At 45.4% G+C, this 21,723-nt stretch overlaps 1 protein-coding gene across 1 annotated transcript in view; it reads right to left on the reverse strand.

Moving 5' to 3' along the window:
- Nucleotides 1-21,723, reverse strand: part of EFCAB5 (EF-hand calcium binding domain 5) — an 85,526-nt gene that overhangs the window by 39,850 nt on the left and 23,953 nt on the right. The window contains exons 6-11 of the mRNA XM_030185679.1: nucleotides 16,041-16,196; nucleotides 7,133-7,235; nucleotides 5,490-5,657; nucleotides 3,952-4,032; nucleotides 2,435-2,515; nucleotides 952-1,029 (exon numbers count right to left, since the gene is read on the reverse strand). Coding sequence (XP_030041539.1) covers nucleotides 952-1,029; nucleotides 2,435-2,515; nucleotides 3,952-4,032; nucleotides 5,490-5,657; nucleotides 7,133-7,235; nucleotides 16,041-16,196 — 667 coding nt within the window. The remainder of the gene's footprint in view (nucleotides 1-951; nucleotides 1,030-2,434; nucleotides 2,516-3,951; nucleotides 4,033-5,489; nucleotides 5,658-7,132; nucleotides 7,236-16,040; nucleotides 16,197-21,723) is intronic.

Genomic DNA, 21,723 nt, shown 5'->3' on the forward strand with positions numbered 1-21,723 from the left:
AAGTAGAGGAGAAAGGGTTAACAAAGCAGTTTTAAAATGAACTTTGAGCTGGACTATGTCTAAGGAAGGTGGTAGACAAAAATTACATAACAGCATAATCCCCCTCATTCTATATAAATTGCTTAATGAGCCAATTAGCACTGATAATTGGGGGCTAACAATCATTTATCGGTGCTAATTGGCAATAATTGGAATTTATGTACACATCTTTATAGTCGCTATTCTATAAAGATGTGCATGTAAATTTTTCCACACAGATCCGAAAAGGAGATGTGGCTGTGGGAGGGGCATAGGCAGGCTAGAGGCATTTCTAGAATTTGTGCGCAGTGCTATAGAATTTGGGGGATCCGAGACTAATTTAGGCATGGGTATTTGCACCAGGGTTCAATTGGTGTAAATCCTCACACCCAATATTGGGTGTGGATCCTGACACTAAATGCTATTTATAAATGGCGCCCAACATTGAGCTAAAATCCAAAAAAGCACAAGGAGCCTTCCATTTCCCAGATCTGCCGGTAGCTCCGTTTTGATGCAGCACTGATCACGCCAGTGTTTGGTCACTTTCATACCGCGGAACATTTGACTAGAAGTATAACTTGTTCCCGCGCTTTCTCGGCGTCTCTTTATGAAGTTTTGAGTGGACCTGTCTTTTTCAAGACAAGTTTGTTTTTGAACATTCGATTATCTGTTTCTTTGGCGACAATAGACTCTTGACACAGGCATTTGTTGCCAACATGCAGACTGTGTCAGGTCTGATTAATAAAATCCAGCTGAAATGCTACATTTTTGAAGGCTCCTTGTGCTTTTTTTGGATTTTAGCTTTTGCTACTTTGCTTATGGATTCCCTCTACCTCTGTATTTTGCCCAACTTTGAGCGCCATTTATAGAATAGCACTTTACCCAAATTTGAGTGTCATTTACAGAATCAAGTCCTATATGGAGTATACTCACCAGACCAGACTGTCCCATCCATACCCTGGACTGAGTCGATTTTGGATCTAGAGGCATCATGCTCCAAAATTTCTGTGTCTGAAACATAAAATAAAATACTCACAATCAGAATAAACACTTGGGGTTTTGTCTTTAAGAAGTGACCACAAAAGATGCAGGTCCACAAATTTGGAACAATTTGCCAGGTTATTTGAGATTGTGTAGCAGCAGGGATCAAGTTTGCACATTTTTGAAGACATTTGATCATGTATGGAATCGATAGTTAAGTCTGTTTTAGATGATTTTTGATCTGCTTTTGATTGTACGTTAGTTTTATTGTTTGGATTTTATTGTGTACTAGTAAAAAAGGCCCGTTTCTGTAGGCAAGGAAACGGGCCTTAGGCAGGCAATTCCCCACCCCCCGTGCTACGGCCCCCTCGAACCCCCCCTTCCTCGAACCTGTCGTTCCCCCCCCCCCGTGCCAGCGAAAACTACCGTCTCTGCCGTTGTTGTGCTACCTTCCCTTCCCGTAGGTTCTTCAATCATCTTGTCTGGAAGTTCCTATGCGTGCGTCTGACATCAGACGCACGGAGTTAAACTTTCTAAGAAGATGATTGAAGAACCTATGGGAAGGGAAGGTAGCACAACAATGGCAGTGGCGGTGGTGGCAGTTTTCGGCGTTCCAGGGGGGGGATCGACAGGTTCGTGGGAGGGGGTGGGTTTCGAGGGGGCCATAGCACGGGGGGGGGGGGGTGACAGCTGATTCCGAGGCAGTAGGAGGAGTAGGGAACTCCCCTTGCCTTGGAATCAGCTGTGTTGACGTCAGTGACGTCCGTGCGTGTCTGCCTCACAGACCACTTGCAGCCAGGGAGCCACGGTCCCAAACATAGAACGTTGGAGTTGAGAATTATTATATAGGATGTTGATTTGCACCAGGGTTCAATTGGTGTAAATCCTCACACCCAATATTGGGTGTGGGTCCTGACACTAAATGCTATTTATAAATGGCACCCAACATTGAGCTAAAATCCAAAAAAGCACAAGGAGCCTTCCATTTCCCAGATCTGCCGGTAGCTCCGTTTTGATGCAGCACTAATCACGCCAGTGTTTGGTCACTTTCATACCGCGGAACATTTGACTAGAAGTATAACTTGTTCCCGCGCTTTCTCGGGTCTCTTTATGAAGTTTTGAGTGGACCTGTCTTTTTCAAGACAAGTTTGTTTTTGAACATTGGATTATCTGTTTCTTTGGCGACAATAGACTCCTGACACAGGCATTTGTTGCCGACATGCAGACTGTGTCAGGTCTGATTAATAAAATCCAGCTGAAATGCTACATTTTTGAAGGCTCCTTGTGCTATTTTGGATTTTAGCTTTTGCTACTTTGCTTATGGATTCCCTCTACCTCTGTATTTTGCCCAACTTTGAGCGCCATTTATAGAATAGCACTTTACCCAAATTTGAGTGTCATTTACAGAATCAAGTCCTATATGGAGTATACTCACCAGACCAGACTGTCCCATCCATACCCTGGACTGAGTCGATTTTGGATCTAGAGGCAGAATCATGCTCCAAAATTTCTGTGTCTGAAACATAAAATAAAATACTCACAATCAGAATAAACACTTGGGGTTTTGTATTTAAGAAGTGACCACAAAAGATGCAGGTCCACAAATTTGGAACAATTTGCCAGGTTATTTGAGATTGTGTAGCAGCAGGGATCAAGTTTGCACATTTTTGAAGACATTTGATCATGTATGGAATCGTTATTTAAGTCTGTTTTAGATGATTTTTGATCTGCTTTTGATTTTACGTTAGTTTTATTGTTTGGATTTTATTGTGTACTAGTAAAAAAGGCCCATTTCTGTAGGCAAGGAAACGGGCCTTAGGCAGGCAATTCCCCCCCCCCCCCCCGTGCTACGGCCCCCTCGAACCCCCCCCTTTCGCGAACCTGTCGTTCCCCCCCCGGAACGCTGAAAACTGCCGCCACCGCCGCTGCCGTTGTTGTGCTACCTTCCCTTCCCGTAGGTTCTTCAATCATCTTGTCTGGAAGTTCCTATGCGTGCGTCTGATGTCAGACGCACGGAGTTAAACTTTCTAAGAAGATGATTGAAGAACCTACGGGAAGGGAAGGTAGCACAACAACGGCGGCGGCGGCAGTTTTCGGAGTTCCGGGGGGGGGGGATCGACAGGTTCGCGGGAGGGGGGTGGGTTTCGAGGGGGCCATAGCGCGGGGGGGGGGGGGTGACAGCTGATTCTGAGGCAGTAGGAGGAGTAGGGAAACACGCTGCGCGTGTTTCCCTACTCCTCCCCTTGCCTTGAAATCAGATATGTTGACGTCAGTGACATCCGTGCGTGTCTGCCTCGCAGACCACTTGCAGCCAGGGAGCCATGGTCCCAAGCATAGAACGTTGGAGGTGAGAATTATTATATAGGATGTTGATTTGCACCAGGATTCAATTGGTGTAAATCCTCACACCCAATATTGGGTGTGGGTCCTGACACTAAATGCTATTTATAAATGGCACCCAACATTGAGCTAAAATCCCAAAAAGCACAAGGAGCCTTCCATTTCCCAGATCTGCCGGTAGCTCCGTTTTGATGCAGCACTAATCACGCCAGTGTTTGGTCACTTTCATACCGCGGAACATTTGACTAGAAGTATAACTTGTTCCCGCGCTTTCTCGGCATCTCTTTATGAAGTTTTGAGTGGACCTGTCTTTTTCAAGACAAGTTTGTTTTTGAACATTGGATTATCTGTTTCTTTGGCGACAATAGACTCCTGACACAGGCATTTGTTGCCGACATGCAGACTGTGTCAGGTCTGATTAATAAAATCCAGCTGAAATGCTACATTTTTGAAGGCTCCTTGTGCTTTTTTGGATTTTAGCTTTTGCTACTTTGCTTATGGATTCCCTCTACCTCTGTATTTTGCCCAACTTTGAGCGCCATTTATAGAATAGCATTTTACCCAAATTTGAGTGTCATTTACAGAATCAAGTCCTATATGGAGTATACTCACCAGACCAGACTGTCCCATCCATACCCTGGACTGAGTCGATTTTGGATCTAGAGGCAGAATCATGCTCCAAAATTTCTGTGTCTGAAACGTAAAATAAAATACTCACAATCAGAATAAACACTTGGAGTTTTGTCTTTAAGAAGTGACCACAAAAGATGCAGGTCCACAAATTTGGAACAATTTGCCAGGTTATTTGAGATTGTGTAGCAGCAGGGATCAAGTTTGCAAATTTTTGAAGACATTTGATCATGTATGGAATCGATATTTAAGTCTGTTTTAGATGATTTTTGATCTGCTTTTGATTGTACGTTAGTTTTATTGTTTGGATTTTATTGTGTATGTTGATTTGTAATCCGCCTAGTTGTAGGCGGAATAGAAATTGTTAAATAATTAAATAAATGGCATAGACCAGGGGTTCTTAACCCAGATACCCCTAGCCAGTCAGGATTTCAGGATACCCACAATGAATACAACCTCTTTGCTTATGGTGAAACTATATATATATATATATATATATATATATATATATATATATATATATATATATATATAGTTTCACCATAAGCAAAGAGGTTTACAATAAAAACATAAAAAAGGAATATAAAAGGAACTATACAGGCAGCAGGGAGAACAGGAAAGAGAAAACATATAACACCCATCCAATCAGCTGAACAGCCACATCACACTGATGCATCTGGAAGGCCTGAGAGAAAAGATGAGTCTTCAATAAGATTCTGAACTTTAACTAAGAGGGTTCAGCACAAATAGGAAGCAAGAGAGCATTCCATAAGTTTGGGGCTGTACAATAAAAAGCACTAGGCCTAGTGGATTCAAGCTTAGAGCAATGGACAGAGGGAATAATCAGAAAATGTTCACTAGTAGAACAAAGGAAGCGCAAAGGGGTATAAGGGGTAATAAGAGAACAGAGATAAGATTCCGGTATGGAGAATCTTATGGGCTAACATCAAGTAAATCATGCAAATTTATCTCATGCATATTCATTGTGGATATGGCTAGATGTGACCTGAGAGCTGGGTTGAGAACCCCTGGTTTGGAATGATCCTCAGAAGGCCATGGTCTTAGAAGTACCAATCAAGTGCAGCAGTAATCTGTGGTGAACCTCAGGCTCTAGCATCTTAGCAGACACAGTAGTGGCTACAGTCTCCAGAGACCTGCTTGAATTTATCCACTGCTGACCATCACTGGTCCCAGAGGAGAGGAGAAAGTCTGAATAGAAAAGAATCTTTTTGACCAATTTTGGTGCCTGTACAAAACCTTTGAATATTAGCCTGATAATTGTTATCTGCAGTGGCTAATTTTCCCTGTCTTCTGCTCTGCGATAGTAGCTCCATCTCCGCTCTTGAAGTACTGTTTATCAGGCTGTATATTCTCTCCGTCTGTGGCTTCATCTCCCAGACTTTGTATTAAGCTTTCAGGATAACTCATCTCTGTGTCTGTAAGTGTACACTGTTCATCCTGATTGACTCCTGGGACTAACACATTTCTAGCGCCACTGGTGGTCTTTTGGTCTAACACACCTTCTGTACTTTGCTGTTCCTCTAAACTCTGTTGAACTGGAGGGACGTTCTTGTCAGAATCTATGGCATCCAGACCACTCATCCCTTCTTGTGTTACCGCCTTCCTGCCATCATCAAACTGGGCAGAGATGTCAGCACGATTTCTCTCTTCCAGCTCAATCACAGGCCCTAGTTCAGAAAGAAGCTGTTTAGTTCTCTACTGGGAGTTACAAGCTGTTAAATTATAATGTATTAATGACATGTCACCATCCCCTGGATCACTGTACAATTAAAGCACAGTGGGAATGGGCTTTCATTTAAAACATTTGCTATGATGATTTGTTTCATTTTGTAAATTAAAGAAAGAAAAAAAAACTACCAAATTTGTTTTATTTACAGCCTGCACCCTGCCTGTGCCTTGCTGATTAAAACCCAGAAACAGCAGAGAGGCACACAAGGGCCACAGCAAAGGTACAATAGTCCAAAGAAAAAGCAGCCAGGCAAACACGAGGAGTCCTATCAATAGGTATCTCGAAAATAAAAAATGAGTTTGTTTGAGCCATTTTTTCAAGTGACTCACACTGGCCTTGTGTAGCCTAGTGTATGCAATTTTCATACATTGAATAGTTGGTTTGAAGGTAATATTTTTGACACGTTCTTATCTTCCCCCTGTTTTATTTTGGTTTAGCAGAGGTGTCCCTCCTTTGCTATTGGTTAAGTGGAGCTGTCACCTTCAGTGTCCATGTGCCACTGCTAAATATTAAACAACCGTTTCCTTTTAATATAAGCTGACTTTTAGCTTGAGATGATTCTATACTTCGTTGTATGTTTTGGATTAGTCTGGCTATGTATACGTTCTGATTGTTTTTATTATTATTTATAGGTGTGTCTGTTCCTTTCACAAGTATTTAATGTACCCTTGATGCAGGCAGATGTTCCTGCCGAAACATGTTGGGTGATTTGTGAGACACCTATTGATAGGACAATGCATATCACACTTTGTATTGGAAGATTGCTACTAATTAACTGTGACTGCCACTACCTGGTTTGCCTGTCTGCTTTTTCTTTGCATTATTGGAATGTGTTAGGGAAGTATTGTGTTACGGAATGTGTTATACAACATGAATATTCAGTGCCGGCTGATATGTGTACAAATCTCAGCTCTGCCCATGACACACCAAGGTAGGCTGTCTTATTAGGAACCCTATTATTTAGCCTGGGGAAGAAACTTGTTACAGATTCATGAGCTATATTTAACTGCGGTGATATTCACTCTCTGTCCTTGAGAGCCAACAGCTCAGGTTTTGGAATATCCCTCATAATTATACACGAGAAAGATTTGCATGCATATTACCTCCATTGTATACAAATCACACTCATGCATATTCACTAGGGCTATCCTGAAAACCTGACTGGGAAAGAGTACCACTGTACAACAGGAAGGTGACTTGTTAAATATAGAGATTTTGAACAGTGAGGGTAAAGAAGAAACATGCCAGTTCTTTTCTCTAGTTCTGAGCACAGCTGCTATATTAAGGAGTTGCAGCAAGATTTTCACATAAACAAAGGCTGTTAGATCACTCTTATCCTTATGATGGTTTAATGGGGGCCTCAGTAATCAGCGCCAAAACAGAATCTCTCTCTCTCTCTTTGTCTTTACTCACACTGCCTAGGGTCCCGGAATCTCCATCCATCTGCATCCTTGCTGCTGCTGTCATAGAAGTTTTCCAGCAAGGCCAGAATCCGCTGCCTGTCAAGGAATCCCATCTGGAAAACACATTTTTGAGATGTTTCAATGTTGGTGGCATTCCTTGTCATTTTGGTTTGTTTTGTTCTGTTCTTCTGGCAGTGAGGAGCATGCTACAGTCTACATCCTAGCTTCTCAACCCAGTTGGGGTACACCCAGCCAGTCTGGTTTTCAGGATAATGAGTTTGATTCCCACTGCAGATCCTTGTGACTCTGGGCAAGTCACTTAACCCTCCATTGCCCCTGGTACAAAATAAGTACCCGAATATATGTAAACCGCTTTGACTGTAGTTGCAAAAACCTCAGAAAGACAGTATATCAAGTGCCATTAACAAGGATACCGGCAAGAAATAGGCATGAGATAAATTTGCATGCATGCCTCTGTTGAATGCAACTCTCTCATGCATTTGTCTGATGATGCTCAGAAGAAAATGCGGGCGCTAGAGGCCATTAGTGCTGGACTAGCACCTGCGATTGCTGGCGCATCATACTTGAAGAACTCCACCCTGAGGAGTAACGAGTGCACCAAGGGATAGCGTATCAACATGCAAATGATGAGTTAATTCCTTATTCCTCCCCAATGCTCAGCGGCAGTGTGCCAAACAAGGGCATTCCTCCCATGGCAAACCCTATGCCAGCTCAGAGCTGGCGTTAGGGTTTGCCAAGATATTGGAAAGGAATAGGGGGACTGGGAAGGGTTGGGAATCACTCTCCACCACTCCCCCAAGGACTTGAGGGCCTGGTGGTCTGGTAGACCCAGGCCCCCCACCCACTCAAAGACATATACCCTCCAAAATAAATAACACCCTGGTGGCTGAATGGATTGGATGTTGGTGGATGTAAGATCAGACATTTGCAGATAATGATCAGACAAGTGATAAGTGACCAAAAGCATCTTGCCTATCTTCCAGAGCGATATGTGATTGAGAACAACTTGCCAGGGCCACCAAGAGACAAAGCCGGGGCCGGGACCAACAATCTTAAGGGCCTCACAGCCACCACAGCTCCCTTCCCCCTGGCAGGCAGCAGCGATTAATAGAGAGTGCTGTGCCGGCCATGGATCCTTCTTCCTGCCACATTCTGCCTCCTGTGAAGTATCTATCGGGCTTATTTTCGAAAGTGATCGCCGGCCATCTTCCGACATAAATCGGGAGATGGCCGGCGATCTCGGAAAAGCGGCAAAATCAGTATAATCAAAAGCTGCTTTTTTGACAGCATCGCCGCTTTCCCATCGCCTTGCCGGCGAAATTCAAAGGGGCGTGTCGCCGGCAAAGCAAAGGAGGGACATGTGCGGGCATGGGCGTGACTACCAGATGGCCGGCTTTCGCGGATAATGAAAAAAAAAAGCGGCGTTAAGCAGTATTTCGCCGGGTTTACTTGGTCCTTTTATTTTCATGACCAAGCCTCAAAAAGGTGCCCCAACTGACCAGATGACCACTGGAGGGAATGGGGGATGACCTCCCCATACTCCCCCAGTGGTCACCAACCCCCTCCCACACGAAAAAAGTAAAAATAAAGCACTTTTTGCCAGCCTCTATGCCAGCCTCAAATGTCATGCCCAGGTCCCTGACAGCAGTATGCAAGTCCCTGGAGCAGTTTTTAATGGGTGCAGTGCACTTCAGGCAGGCAGACCCAGGTCCATCCCCCTCACCTGTTACACTTGTGGTGCTAAGTGTTGAGCCCTCTAACCCCCCCCCCCCAAAACCCACTGTACCCACATGTAAGTGCCCCCCTTCACCCATAAGGGCTATGGTAATGGAGTAGAGGTGTGGGGAGTGGGTTTGGGGAGGATTTGGGGGGCTCAGCACCCAAGGTAAGGGAGCTATGCACCTGGGAGCTTTTTTTGTATTTTTTAAACATTTTTAGAAGTGCCCCCTAGGGTGCCCTGGCATGTGAGGGGGACCAGTGCACTAAAAATGCTGGCTCCTCTCACGACCAAATGCCTTGGATTTCGCCGGGGTTGAGATGGCTGGCATTTTTTTCCTTTATCGCTGAAAAACAAAACCGGCGACCTCAAACCCGGCAAACTGTGGCATTTGGCCGGGATAAACCGTATTATCGGAAAAAAAGATGGCTGGCCATTTTTTTTGATAATACGGTTCCGGCCAGCTGTTGCGCTGCCGCCAAAATAGATCGCCGATGATCTATTTCGCCGGTGACGTTCGATTATGCCCCTCTATCTAACTTCCTGTTTCTGCATAGGCGGGAGGCGGCAGGAAGAAGGACTCATGGCCAGCAGAGCAGTCTCTCTCAATTGCTGCTACCTGCCAGCCAATGACTCTGAGGCAAGCAGAGAACCGGGGGAGGGGGGATGGTTGGAAGGGAGGGAAAGACGCTGGATCCAACTGAGCATGGGAGGCTGTTAGACTGACTGAAGCAACACTGGGAAAAAAAACCCCAGCTTTTCTATGGCTGGCACCAGGGTCTCCTTGGAGGACGGGCCCGAGGAATCTTGCCTCCCCCTCTGGGCGGCCCTACAACTTGCTTAAACCAACAACTTGCTTATACAGAGGCACAAACTCCTTTACGGTTTAAGAGTCTATAAATTTGAGCCCCACACCCAGGAGTACTAAGCTTTGCTTAGGACTCAAAGAGTACCAAGAGCAAAAGTGATCATCAATTCAGGGACCAGCATTGTTTCCTCTAAGCTGAGTGGGAGTCGTCCATCTACAGTCCTGCCAGTGGGTGGTGTTATTTCACTATCACATTTTCAATAGTGAGGGACAGGCAAGCTCTGCAGGACTCCAGGGAACTTGCCTGTCCCTATCCATTGAAAACACAATATTGAAACACCACCCCCTACTGGCAGCAATGCAGTTGGAGGACTCCCGCTCAGCTTAGAGGGAATAGTGGGGACCAGGTGAAGTACTTGTTGTGGGGCTCCTCTGACTAAGTATGAAGAGGTGCTGAGAGAGGACCTGCTGAGAGGTAGAAAATTTCATTGGTGTGTTTTACCTGCTGGAAAAAATAAACTTGGGGTTGAATAGGTAACTTCATTGTCATTTGTTGTTAAATTACTCTACTTATTTAGCAAAGTCGGTTTATTTATTTGTTGCATTTGTATTCCACATTTCCCCACCTATATGGAGGCTCAGTGTGGCTTACACTATGCTGTAATGGCGATCACCATTGCCGGAATGAGAAATACAGAGTGGTATTGCTTTAAAGTTCATAAGTGACAGAGTAAATTAAGCAGTCAAGTATAGAGAGTTCATTTCCGGAATGAGAAATAAAGTGGTTTAAACAAAGGTGTAGCCTTTCAAGTCTCTCTTAGGGTTTTATATAAATAATGTTGTAGAGTTTAATTTAGTATTTTAGGTTGCATTTTAGAGTTTTGCATAGCATCAGTTTAGAGCCTCCAGTGCATGCAAATCTTTCTCATGAATATTCATTGTGGATATCTTGAAAACCTGACTGGCAGGAGTGCCTCCAGGACCAGGTTTGGCAACCACTGATTTAGCATTTAACTCTCTCCCTTCCACCCACCCCAAGGCTGATCTTTGATTTCTAGGTTCTCCAGCCAATTAGGAGGTAGACATTGTAGACTGAAGTAGAAGTAGATTTTTTTTTTTTTTTACAACAAGTACTGTGCCTGATTTATTTATTTTAGGAACGGGTTTATTTAAATTCTAATTTTATATTGCTGGGAAAACTGTTGCTTTATTTATTTTTGTCTTATCTTAGTAGAGAGCATGTGCACAAAAGAGGGATAAGCAGGGCAGGCAGCGCGGTGGCGAATATCATCACAGAAAAGCTTCTGCTGGTGGGGCTTGGGGACTCCTGCCAGCCAAACCATGGCTACCCCACTGATTCCAGGAGAAGGGCTGGTTCCATGTGCAAGATGTCTTCAGCTTGAACCCTGCATGAAAGAACTGAGAGAGGAGGTGGCAAGGTTGAGAAGCATCCACAAAAGTGAGAAATACATCAATGAAATGCTTCATGAAGCATCAAAGACTTCCAGCAGTGGGGAAGAAGAAACTGTGCTAAAAGAGGACAACAGGACTCAGATTATGAGATCCTGCAGGACTGATACCATGATTCCACCTGCCCGGAAACTGAAGAACCAATATGCAGCCCTAGAAGCGGAGGAGGTAAGAGCATCCAAGAGACAGGAGGAATCAGAGCTCGAAATCCCCAAAGCTGCTGGATCAGTGAACACTAAGAGGCGAACGGTAGTAGTGGTTGGCAATTCTCTTCTGAGAGGTACAGAGGCATCCATCTGTAGACCAGAAATCATGTCCCAAGAGGTGTGCTGTCTGCCAGGTGCCAAAATTCAAGAAGTTTGTTTATTTATTTATGCATCACTGTTATCCAAAAACAAGTTTCAGTTCAAAGTGGCTTACAAATTACATTCTGGTTAATAGTTACAGTATTGGCTTACATTTGTAGAGGTGGTTTACCATTATGATTTACATTTTGGTTGGGTCAATGGTTTTTGATTAATAATCGGAGTGGACAACGATAGTTAATTATTTGTTGTAGAATTTTTTAAAGAGGTATGTTTTCACTTCTTTTCTGAATTTAAGATAGCTAGTGATGCTTTTTTTTTGTTGTTACATTTGTACCCTGTGCTTTCCCACCCATGGCAGGCTCAATGCAGCTTACATGGGGCAATGGAGGGTTAAATGACTTGCCCAGAGTCACAAGGAGCTGCCTGTGCCTGAAGTGGGAATCGAACTCAGTTCCCCAGGACCAGAGTCCACCACCCTAACCACTAGGCCACTCCACTCCTCTTGTGATCTTTGGTATTGAGTTCCACCATTTGGTGCCCAGTTAGTTAAATTCGGCCATGTAGGTGGATTAAAGTTAGGCTTCCTGGACCATGGGATGCTTTTCCAAGGGCTGCTGAGCAGAGATGGTGTTGATCTATCAAAGAAGGGAAGAAGTGTTTTCAGAGGTAGACTGGCTAACCTACTGAAGAGGGCTTTAAACTAGAATCATTGGGGCAGGGTGATTAAAGCAAGTGCAAGCCCTCAGGTAAGTGAAACATTAAATACCTCTACACAAATGGGAAAACGGGGCAATATCTGGAAAGCAGTATATATACTAATGCCCGAAGTATGGAAAATAAGGTTTTAGATCTTGAGACTGTGGTGGAAGGGGCTGATTTAGATTTAGTGGCGATCACAGAGAACCATGACTGGGTTATAGTTATACCAGGCTATATTCAGTTCAGGAAAGACAAGGTAGGAAGAAAGAGAGAGAGGAGGAGTAGCATTATATGTTAAAGATAATATTGAAGCCACACAACTGCATGACCAACAGGGTAACTAAGAGGAACTGTGGGGCAATCTAGAAAAAGTGAATGGCAAATTTATATTGGTGTGATATACAGGTCTCCTTCACAGACAGAAATGGACAGAGATTGAAATGAAGACATTCAAAATATAGCTGTGAAAGGGGAATAGGTTAATATGCGGGGTCTTTTAGAAGCAGGGAGATCAAGGATTCTCTACAAGGGGAATTATTCCAGCAGTTGGTAATGGAACCCACGTGGGATGGGGCCATACTGGATTTAGTGCTTACCAGGGCTTTTTTTGAGGGGGTACTGAGTACCGGCACCTTTTCCATTGTTTGCTAAAATTGACCCATGGTCCCCAAGTTTTAATGAAAGAACTCAGGCTCTACATACCAATTCTGCCTTGTCATAGATTTTGTGACTGGTTTGCAGAGGGCCTGGCTATTGTGGGGTGGGTCCCTCAGTAATCACACCACCCCTGAAGGGTGGCTTGGCATTTGAGTACCGGCACCTTTTTTGCTAGAAAAAACACACTGGTGCTTACAAATGGGGGGAGTGTTTCTGATGTTATAATAGGTGATCATCCAGTATCCAGTGATCATGAGATAGGTGTGGAGAGGGTTCATTTAAAAGTGAAGGTTCTAGACTTCAAAAAAACTAACTTTATTTAGATGGGGAGATTACCTCAAGGAACTGCTGTCTGGATGGGGACATCTGGAAGAAAGTGGAAAGCAGTGGGCAAAACTGAAAGGAGCTATTGTAATGGCAAGAAACCTTCTGTAAGGAAAGTAAATAAAAGTAAGAGGAAAAGTAGGCTGCTTTGGTTCTCAAAAGTAGTATCTGAAAAGGTAAGGAAAAAGAGGTCAGCCTTTATAAACTACAAGAAATCGCAGAAAGAGGAAGACAGGTGACAACATCTGGAACAGCTAAGAAAAGCTGGTACAATCGTCAGAAAATCAAAGATGCAAATGGAAGAAAAAAATATTCAATACAGTAAAATGTGTGTGGGGGGGGGGACAAGACATTTTTTAGATATGTTATCAATAGGAGGAAGTTCATCAGTGGCATTGTGAGACTCAAAGGTGAAGGGGAGGAATATGTAGAAGCTGATAAAGATAAGGCAGAATTGTTTAACAAATATTTCTGTTCAGTGTTCACAGCTGAAGGGCTGGGAGCAGGACCCCAGAAGACAAACACAAATAGGAATGGAGGGGTGGTAGTCCCTGAACGATTTTCAGAGGACTGTGTTTGTGAGGAGCTGGCTAAACTAAAGGTGGACAAAACGATGGGGATGGATGGCATACATCCGAGGGTACTGAAGGAACTTAGGGAATTTCTAGTGGCTCCATTGGCTGACCTTTTCAATGCTTCTCTAGAGTTGGGAGTGGTCCCGGAGGACTGAACAAGAGCAGATGTGGTCCTTCTCCACAAAAGTGGAAGTAAGGGTTGGATAACATGGGGAAGAGCTTAGCAAAGCTAGAGGAATGGTCTGGAATTTGGCAGCTTAGATTTAATGCAAAACAAATGCAGGGTCATGCATTTGGGCTGCAAAAAACCAGAGGAAACGGTACAATTTAGTGGGTGAAGAATCTTTGTTCACAAAAGGTGAGCGGGATTTGGATGCGATCATATGTGATGATTTTAAGGTGGCCAAACAGGTAGAAAACACGATGGCGAAAGCTAGAAGGATGCTTGGGTGCATAGAGAGAGGAAAGGCCAGTAGGAAAAAGGAGGTGATGATGCCCCTGTATAAGACTCTGGTGAGACCTCATTTAGAACATTGTGTACAATTCTGGAGACCGCACCTTCAAAAAGACGGAGTCGCCAGAGGGCGGCTACTAAAATGGTCAGTGGTCTTTGTCATAAAGCATATGGAGACAGACTTAAAGATCTCAATATGTATTCTTTAGAAGAAAGATTTAATTGAAGACATTCAAAATACAGCTGTGAAAGGGGAAGTACTACTAATAGGTGAATATGGCAGATGTTGATTGAGATATCTATTACAGGGTCTTATCCCTATCGAGGGGAGATATGATAGAGATGTTTAAATACCTATATGGCATAAATGCACAGGAGGCAAGTCTCTTTCAACTGAAAGGAAGCTCTGGAACCGAGGGGGCATAGGATGAAAATGAAAAGGAACAGACTCAGAAGTAATCTGAGGAAATACTTCACAGAAAGGGTGGTGAGTTCATGGAACGGCCTCCTGGTGAAGTGATAGAGACGTAAACAGCAGTGGCGTAGGAAGGGGGGCGGTGGGGCGGTCCGCCCCGGGTGCACGCCGCTGGGGGGTGTCGGCTCCGCTGGTTCACTGCTCTCTCTGCCCCGGAACAATCCTGTTCCGGGGCAGAGAGAGCAGGGAACCAGCGGAGCTGAAGCAGCTCCCAGCGACGTGTACTCGGGGCAGAGCAGCCCTCCTGCCCACCCCCTTTGGTAAGAATGTGCTCCAGGGGGGGGGGGTGCCCGCGCCGAGGGGGAGTGCGCCGTGCTGCACCCGGGGGGGAGGGTGCGCAGCGGCGAACCGCCCCGGGTGTCAGCCGCCCTTGCTAAGGCACTGGTAAACAGTATCTGAGTTCAAGAGAGGTTGGGACAAGCACATAGGATCTCTAAGGGAGTGATAGGGAGAGAAGATGGCCTGGATAGGCACTGAATAGGCCATATGGTATTTATCTGCCTACATTTTTCTATGTTTTTATGTTTCTATGCAAAAAGAAAGTTTGCACTAAACTGTGAGTAAATCTTTCTTTTTACCTCCTACTCCACTGTACCTGTGTGAGTTGTTTATTTTTCTCCAGGGGGTGGCTAACTGAAAGGCTTAACGTGTTACCTGCTGAGTTTTATCTGTACACCTGTACCATTGCTTGAGTCACTACATTTGCTTTGTTTTATTTTCTTTCTATCACTCTCTTACAGTGTAGGACGCTAAAGGTTGATGAATCTACGGTACAGCTGCCAAACGACCCTAGTCTTGGAGAGAAAAATTCATGACAGAAAAGCCCTTTATTATGATGGATCCTGGCACGTGTAAGTCCTGATCTGAAGTCAAAGGACCACCTTGGGGTGATTTATTTTCTTACAGGAAAAGTGACTCATACATTCTTTTATTTAAATAAATAATATGCAGTGACCCATAACCCAGATTGTACTGAGAGAAAAGTTAAAATCCCAGGCTCTGCCTGAAGTCTCCCACCAGGAACTGAGTCATGTGGCAGCTCAGGTTCACATGGTGATGCCACACCAGTAATGGCTTGATAAAAACACTGGAATACATTGCAAATTTTTACGTAGCAATTAATAGAATGGACCCTTGGTATAACAGCAGCATGGGCTGCTCTCCTGGGGTGTCAAAGTACTCACCTGGCCTTCTGTCTTGTGCATCACAGACCTACTGCAATGACAAATGCCTTCCCCAAACTAGCACAGAGCGTGAAGTCTGGCATTCAACAAATGGGGTGCTGAAATTAACACTGCTTTTTGTCTGTAGGGTTTGGCATTTTAAGGGAAGGAATCAACATATTCTGCCTACTACAGGCTGAGCAGATGTGGAGTGAAAGACAAATGGGAAGGGGCTGCAGACAGTTACCTTTACACTGTCACAAGCTTGGAAGACATTTGAGAACATTTTCCGCCACATGTCTCGTTGGACAGTCTCATGGAAGCCATCAGCACACTGCGAGAGGTGACTCAGGAACTCCTCCAGCATCTCTGTGCTCAGCTCTTTGACGTAGGAGTAAAGAAACTAAGGAGGAATAAGAACATTCTTGGACACATTTTCTCCTTAGGGTGTTGCAGTTGTTGTAATGTGTTGTCTCTGAATACACTATCGGGGTCATTTTATACATTTTTTAACCATGTCTATAGCATGTTTTACATGCATAAAAGGATTTTATAAAATTGCGTGATGATGCAGCACACATAGGTGTTTCCAGGAACAAAGAGTAGACACAGAAGTGCAACCAGTGATGTAGCTGTGGGTGGGCCCACCCACTTTGGGCTCAGGCCCACCCAAAAATCTTGCACACTTGTTATTGGCTGGTGGGGATCCCCAATCCCAACCAGCTGCAGGGGTCCTTTGGCGGTAAGAATAACTCCCTTTCCTACTTGCTCCAGTCGATAGCACTGTCTACACACTGCCATCACTCTGGCCTCCCCCTGCCGCACATGCTCAGTTTTCATGCATGCATGAAAACCGAGCATGTGCAAAGGGGTGGGGCAGCGGCAGCATGTGGACAGTGCCGCCAGTTGGAACAAGAAAGTGAGGGAGCTGTTCAGAAGTGTAGCCACGTTGAGGCGTCAGAAGGAGCAGAGAGTGGCCTGCCGATGGCACCAGTGCGTATTTTAAACGTGACATGTCACATGAAAAATTGGCGCTGGCGCTGTCAGAAGTTCATTGGAGGGAGCGGTTGCTCCCCTGGCAACCCACCTAGCTACCCCTCTGGAGCTGTTCTTGCTATCAGAGGACCCCTGCGGCTGGTGTATAAAGTTTTGACTTGGCACGGGGGGGGGGGGGGGGGGGGGAGGTTGTGGAGACTACAGTACATGTGCCCACCCAGTTTGCCCACTGGCCTATCCAAAATTTGAGGTCTGGCTGCGCATCTGAGTGCAACATACGTATGCATTTTATAGAAATATGCATCCACACCAGGGGCGTAGCCACACTTCGGCGGGAGGGGGGTCCACAGCCCGAGGTGAGGGGGCACATTTTAGCCCCCCTGGTGCCGCCGACCCCCTGCCGCCATTGCCGACCCCCCCTGCCGCCGCTGCCACTACCACCAAAAACTTTGACCCCCCCCCCACCGACGACACTCTCGACCCCCCTCCCACCACCAACCCTCCCCTGCCGCCACCGTCGTCGCCTACCTTTGCTGGCAGGGGACCCCAATCCCCGCCAGCCGAGGTCCTCTTCTTCCCGCGCAAGGCTTTATTCTGTTTCTGACGTCCTGCACGTTGTACGTGCAGAACATCAGACTCACAGAAACAGAACGAAGCCTTGCACATCAGCCAGAGTTGCTGGCTGATCTGCAAGGCATCGTTCTGTTTCTGTGAGTCTGACGTCCTGCGCGTACAAGGACGTCAGAAACAGAATGAAGCCTTACACGGGAAATAGAGGACCTCGGCTGGCGGGGGTTGGGGTTCCCCGCCAGCAAAGGTAGCCCACGGCGGCGGGGGATGGTTGGCGGTGGGAGGGGGGGAGAGGGTCGTCGGCAGGGGGGTGCAGGGACAAATCTACGGGGGCCCAGGCCCCCGAGGCCCCACGTAGCTACACCACTGATCCACACCTTCTTCAGAACAGCTGTAAAGTTGTATGTGAGAATTTGTGCACTACTGGGATTAGTTCTGTCTGTTTTGTGAAATACATGGGGTCCTTTTACTAAGCTGTGGAAAAAAGTGGTCTCTCACGCCCTAAGACTATTTTTACTGCAGCAGGAAAACGACCTCATTTTTGAATTAATGGCCATGTGCACCCATGAAATATATTAGCATATGAGCACTTACCCAACACCTATTTTGTAGGCAGTAAGGGCTCCCGTGATAATTCTGTGGTAATTTAGATGCACTAACTGATTAGTGCAGAAACGCCCACTCTCTGCCCCCCCAGACACGCCTCCTCCCGGAAAAATTTTAAAATATTTTTTAGCACATGGTTTACACATGTAGATTCAAAACTTACTGCAGCACTTATCTTGCTTAATAAAAGGACCCAATCAGCTATGTTGTCTTTATAAAATAGTAATCAAACCACAAAGACTAGGTAAATAAATAAATAATGTGATGGACCGTCAAACTGGAGGAATTTACGCTACAAATATGTAATCCAACATTCACCACTGAGCTATTATCATCAGTCCATGTGCACAAAACCACAAATGCAAACCCCTAAAATTAACCTAAAAAAATGTTCATGAGAAACATTTAACTATCTCTAAACAAGTTCAAGAAAATAATTTCATTAAAAGTGCGTGCTCACCAGGGGCGTAGCCAGACACCCAAGTTTGGGTGGGCCTGGACCCAAGGTGGGTGGGCAGAACTCCACCTTGTCCTACAAGTGATTTGGTTTCTCCCTCTCTCGCCTGCATGCCATATGGCCTTTCAAACATCCCCTCTCCCCCGTATACCTTTTAAATAGCAGATTTTCACCGGCAGCAAACAGTTGTTGGGAGTTTTTGGCTGGTGAGGCTTGGGGTCCCTGCCAGCCACATTATAGGTGTGCTGCTACTTGGTGGGCCTGAATCTAAAGTGGGTGGGCCTGGGCCCACCCCAGCCCACCCTTGGCTACGCCACTGGTGCTCACGGAATAAATTTAAAACCAGAACCTGCCTTAGATGCAGACAACCATCTTCTGCTTCTTACTGGTTTAAATATTCTTCTTAATTCTCTTGAAGTTTATAGAATCATTGGACTTAGATTTACTGAAGTATATGAACGTTTCTTTTTCACATTCGTTATGATGTTTTGGATGTGCAATGATGATAATTCATTGAAAGCTGGATTCTGTCAGCCTTAACGTTTTTTTTACACTCTTTTCCCTTGAAATTATTATTATTTTCTTGTGAACATTTTTTAGATTAATTTTAGGGGCTGCATATGCGTTTTTGTCTCTAAAATTACTATTTATTCTCTTATTTTTTTGGTTTTATATTTGTAAAAAAAAATTGTTCCCATTACTTTTCCAGGTTGACAAAATAACAGAAGAGACTGGATGAACACAGGTCTTGTTCTAAAAAGAATAAAGTACCCCTCCTCTCCCTCCTTATATAGTGTGAAGCCCTGCTCAGCACATCCCAGGATGCACTGGGCAGGGCCGGCACCGCCATTTTCAAGGCAGTGCCGATAGAAGAGGAGGAAGGCCACCTTCCTCCTCCACCAAAGGTAGGGTGTGGGAAGGGCCACTAAGACCACCAGGGGTGGGGTGGGGAGGGGATTGACTCACAGCCCACTGTGCCACCAGGGCTCCATTCATGGGAGGGAATGCCAGGGGGGGTTAGGGGGGCTGGAACAGCCTAGACCTGTCAAACAAGTACAGGAGGATTGTGCCCGAGTGCATGCTCAGGCACAATCCTCCCACACTTTTACCCTATGATCAGAGTGAATAGAGTGTTAAAATTTGCATGCTATTATCTCTGATCATAGGGGTGGTAAAGCCCTGCGGGCTTTCGATCATCTGCCCATAAGTAGGTAAAAGATTAGCTTGAGTTATCAGCAGCAGGGCCCATTTTATTCCTATGAGCCCTGCTGCAGATAAATTGAGCTAATCTTTAGTAAAAGACCCCCTAATTTACCAACAGTTATTTTAGCTGCTCCTTCTGTTCAGCAACCTTTAGTTATTGACAGTGGCGTAGCCATGGGTGGGGCCCATGGCCCACCCCCCACCCTATTTGGACTCAGGCCCACCCAAAATTTTGGCACTCTTCCTATGGCTGGCAGAGATCCTCAAACCCCCACCAGCTAAAGATTTCCTCCTCTTCAGGCAGCCGGTGCTCTTTCAAATCGCAACCGGCAGAACTTGCCTCGAGCTGACACCAACATCAGCCCCTCTGCACATGCTTAGTTTTCATGCATGCACAGCCTGCTGGCCGTGGCATCAGCTCAAGGAAAGTGCTGCTGGCTGCTGTTAGGAAAAGCGCTGACTGCCTGAGCAGGAGGAAATCTTTAGCTGGCGGGGTTTTTTAGATGCCTTCTTGCTCAGGTATTTAATATTTGGGGCTTGCAGGTGGAGGGTGGGACAAAGAGCAGACAGCGGAGCAAATCAGAGCAGAGGGGGGCTAGAGACAGGGGAGCATGAATTCTGTGCCCACCCACCTTGGACTCAGGCCCACCCAAAATTGGCTGTCCGGCTACACCCCTGGTTATTGAGGACAAACAGGAAATAACTTTAAGAGATTTGTGGGATTCAATTCAGCATATGGAGAGTATGCTCAAAGCCACTGTCTCTCAGACAGCTGCCTTTTCTCAAGAAGTGTTGATAAATTGGTGAAAGTGGAGAAGGAAGTTTCTATTCTTGCAGCTATGTCAGTCACTACTATTAGGGATTGTCATGCATATGCAGGGCTTTTTTTGACTGGGTACTTGGGGGTACTGAGTACCGGCACCTTTTCCACTGTGTGCTAAAACTGACCCATGGTTCCCAAGTTTTACTGAAAGAGCTCAGGCTCTACACACCAATTCTGCCTCATCATAGATTCTGTGACTGGTTGCAGGGGGCTTGGCTATTGTGGGGTGGGTCCCTCAGTGACCACCCCACCCCTGAAAGGTGGCCTGTCATTTGTGTACCTGCACCTTTTTCGCTAGAAAAAATGCACTGTGTATATGTAACGTTAGAAATTATTGAAAATGCTAACAGAGGTAGAAATCTGCAACATTTGAATTCTCCTTGTGTTTACTTGCTTTCCCTGGAGATGCTCCAGAGAAAATACCTCAAGGAGGTCTTGGGTTTGGCAACAGCAGATACTCTCCAAATTTCAAATTGTTATCTTCCTAGGGAGAGATTATAACAAGGGGTGGATCAATGGTTTCACCTGAAATTAACCTAACAGCTTTTTTTAGAAGACACTCAAGATGTGATCAATACTGGATCCACCTTCCTGGTCACTTTGGCCTCTGAATTGTATAAATCGGGTTGTGCTAAAGACATATTTTCAGAAAAAGGATGAGGTATTTTGTGGAGAACTACACTGTTTGAAGAGAAGTACTGTATACTACTACTACTTAACATTTCTAAAGTGCTACTAGGGTTATGCAGCGCTGTACAATTTAACATAGAGGGACAGTCCCTGCTCAAAGAGCTTACAATCTAATAGATAAGTGAGCGGTCAGTCCGATAAGGGCAGTCAAATTGGGGCAGTCTGGATTTACTGAACGGTAAGGGTTAGGTGCCGAATGCAGCATTGAAGAGGTGGGCTTTGAGCAAAGATTTGAAGATGGGTAGGGAGGGGGCTTGGCGTAAGGGCTCAGGAAGGTTGTTCCAAGCATAGGGTGAGGCGAGGCAGAATGAGCGGAGCCTGGAGTTGGCGGTGGTGGAGAAGGGTACTGAGAGGAGGGATTTGTCCTGTGAATGGAGGTTACGGACGGGAACTTAAGGGGAGATGAGGGTAGAAAGGTAGTGAGGGGCAGCAGACTGAGTGCATTTGTAGGTAAGAAGGAGAAGCTTGAATTGAATGCGGTATCTGATTGGAAGCCAGTGAAGTGACCTGAGGAGAGGGGTGATATGAGTATATCGGTTCTGGCGGAATATGAGACGCGCAGCAGAGTTCTGAACAGATTGAAGG

The sequence above is a fragment of the Microcaecilia unicolor genome, chromosome 13 (genome assembly GCF_901765095.1).
Source record: "Microcaecilia unicolor chromosome 13, aMicUni1.1, whole genome shotgun sequence".
In the NCBI taxonomy this organism is placed as follows: Eukaryota; Metazoa; Chordata; class Amphibia; order Gymnophiona; family Siphonopidae; genus Microcaecilia; species Microcaecilia unicolor.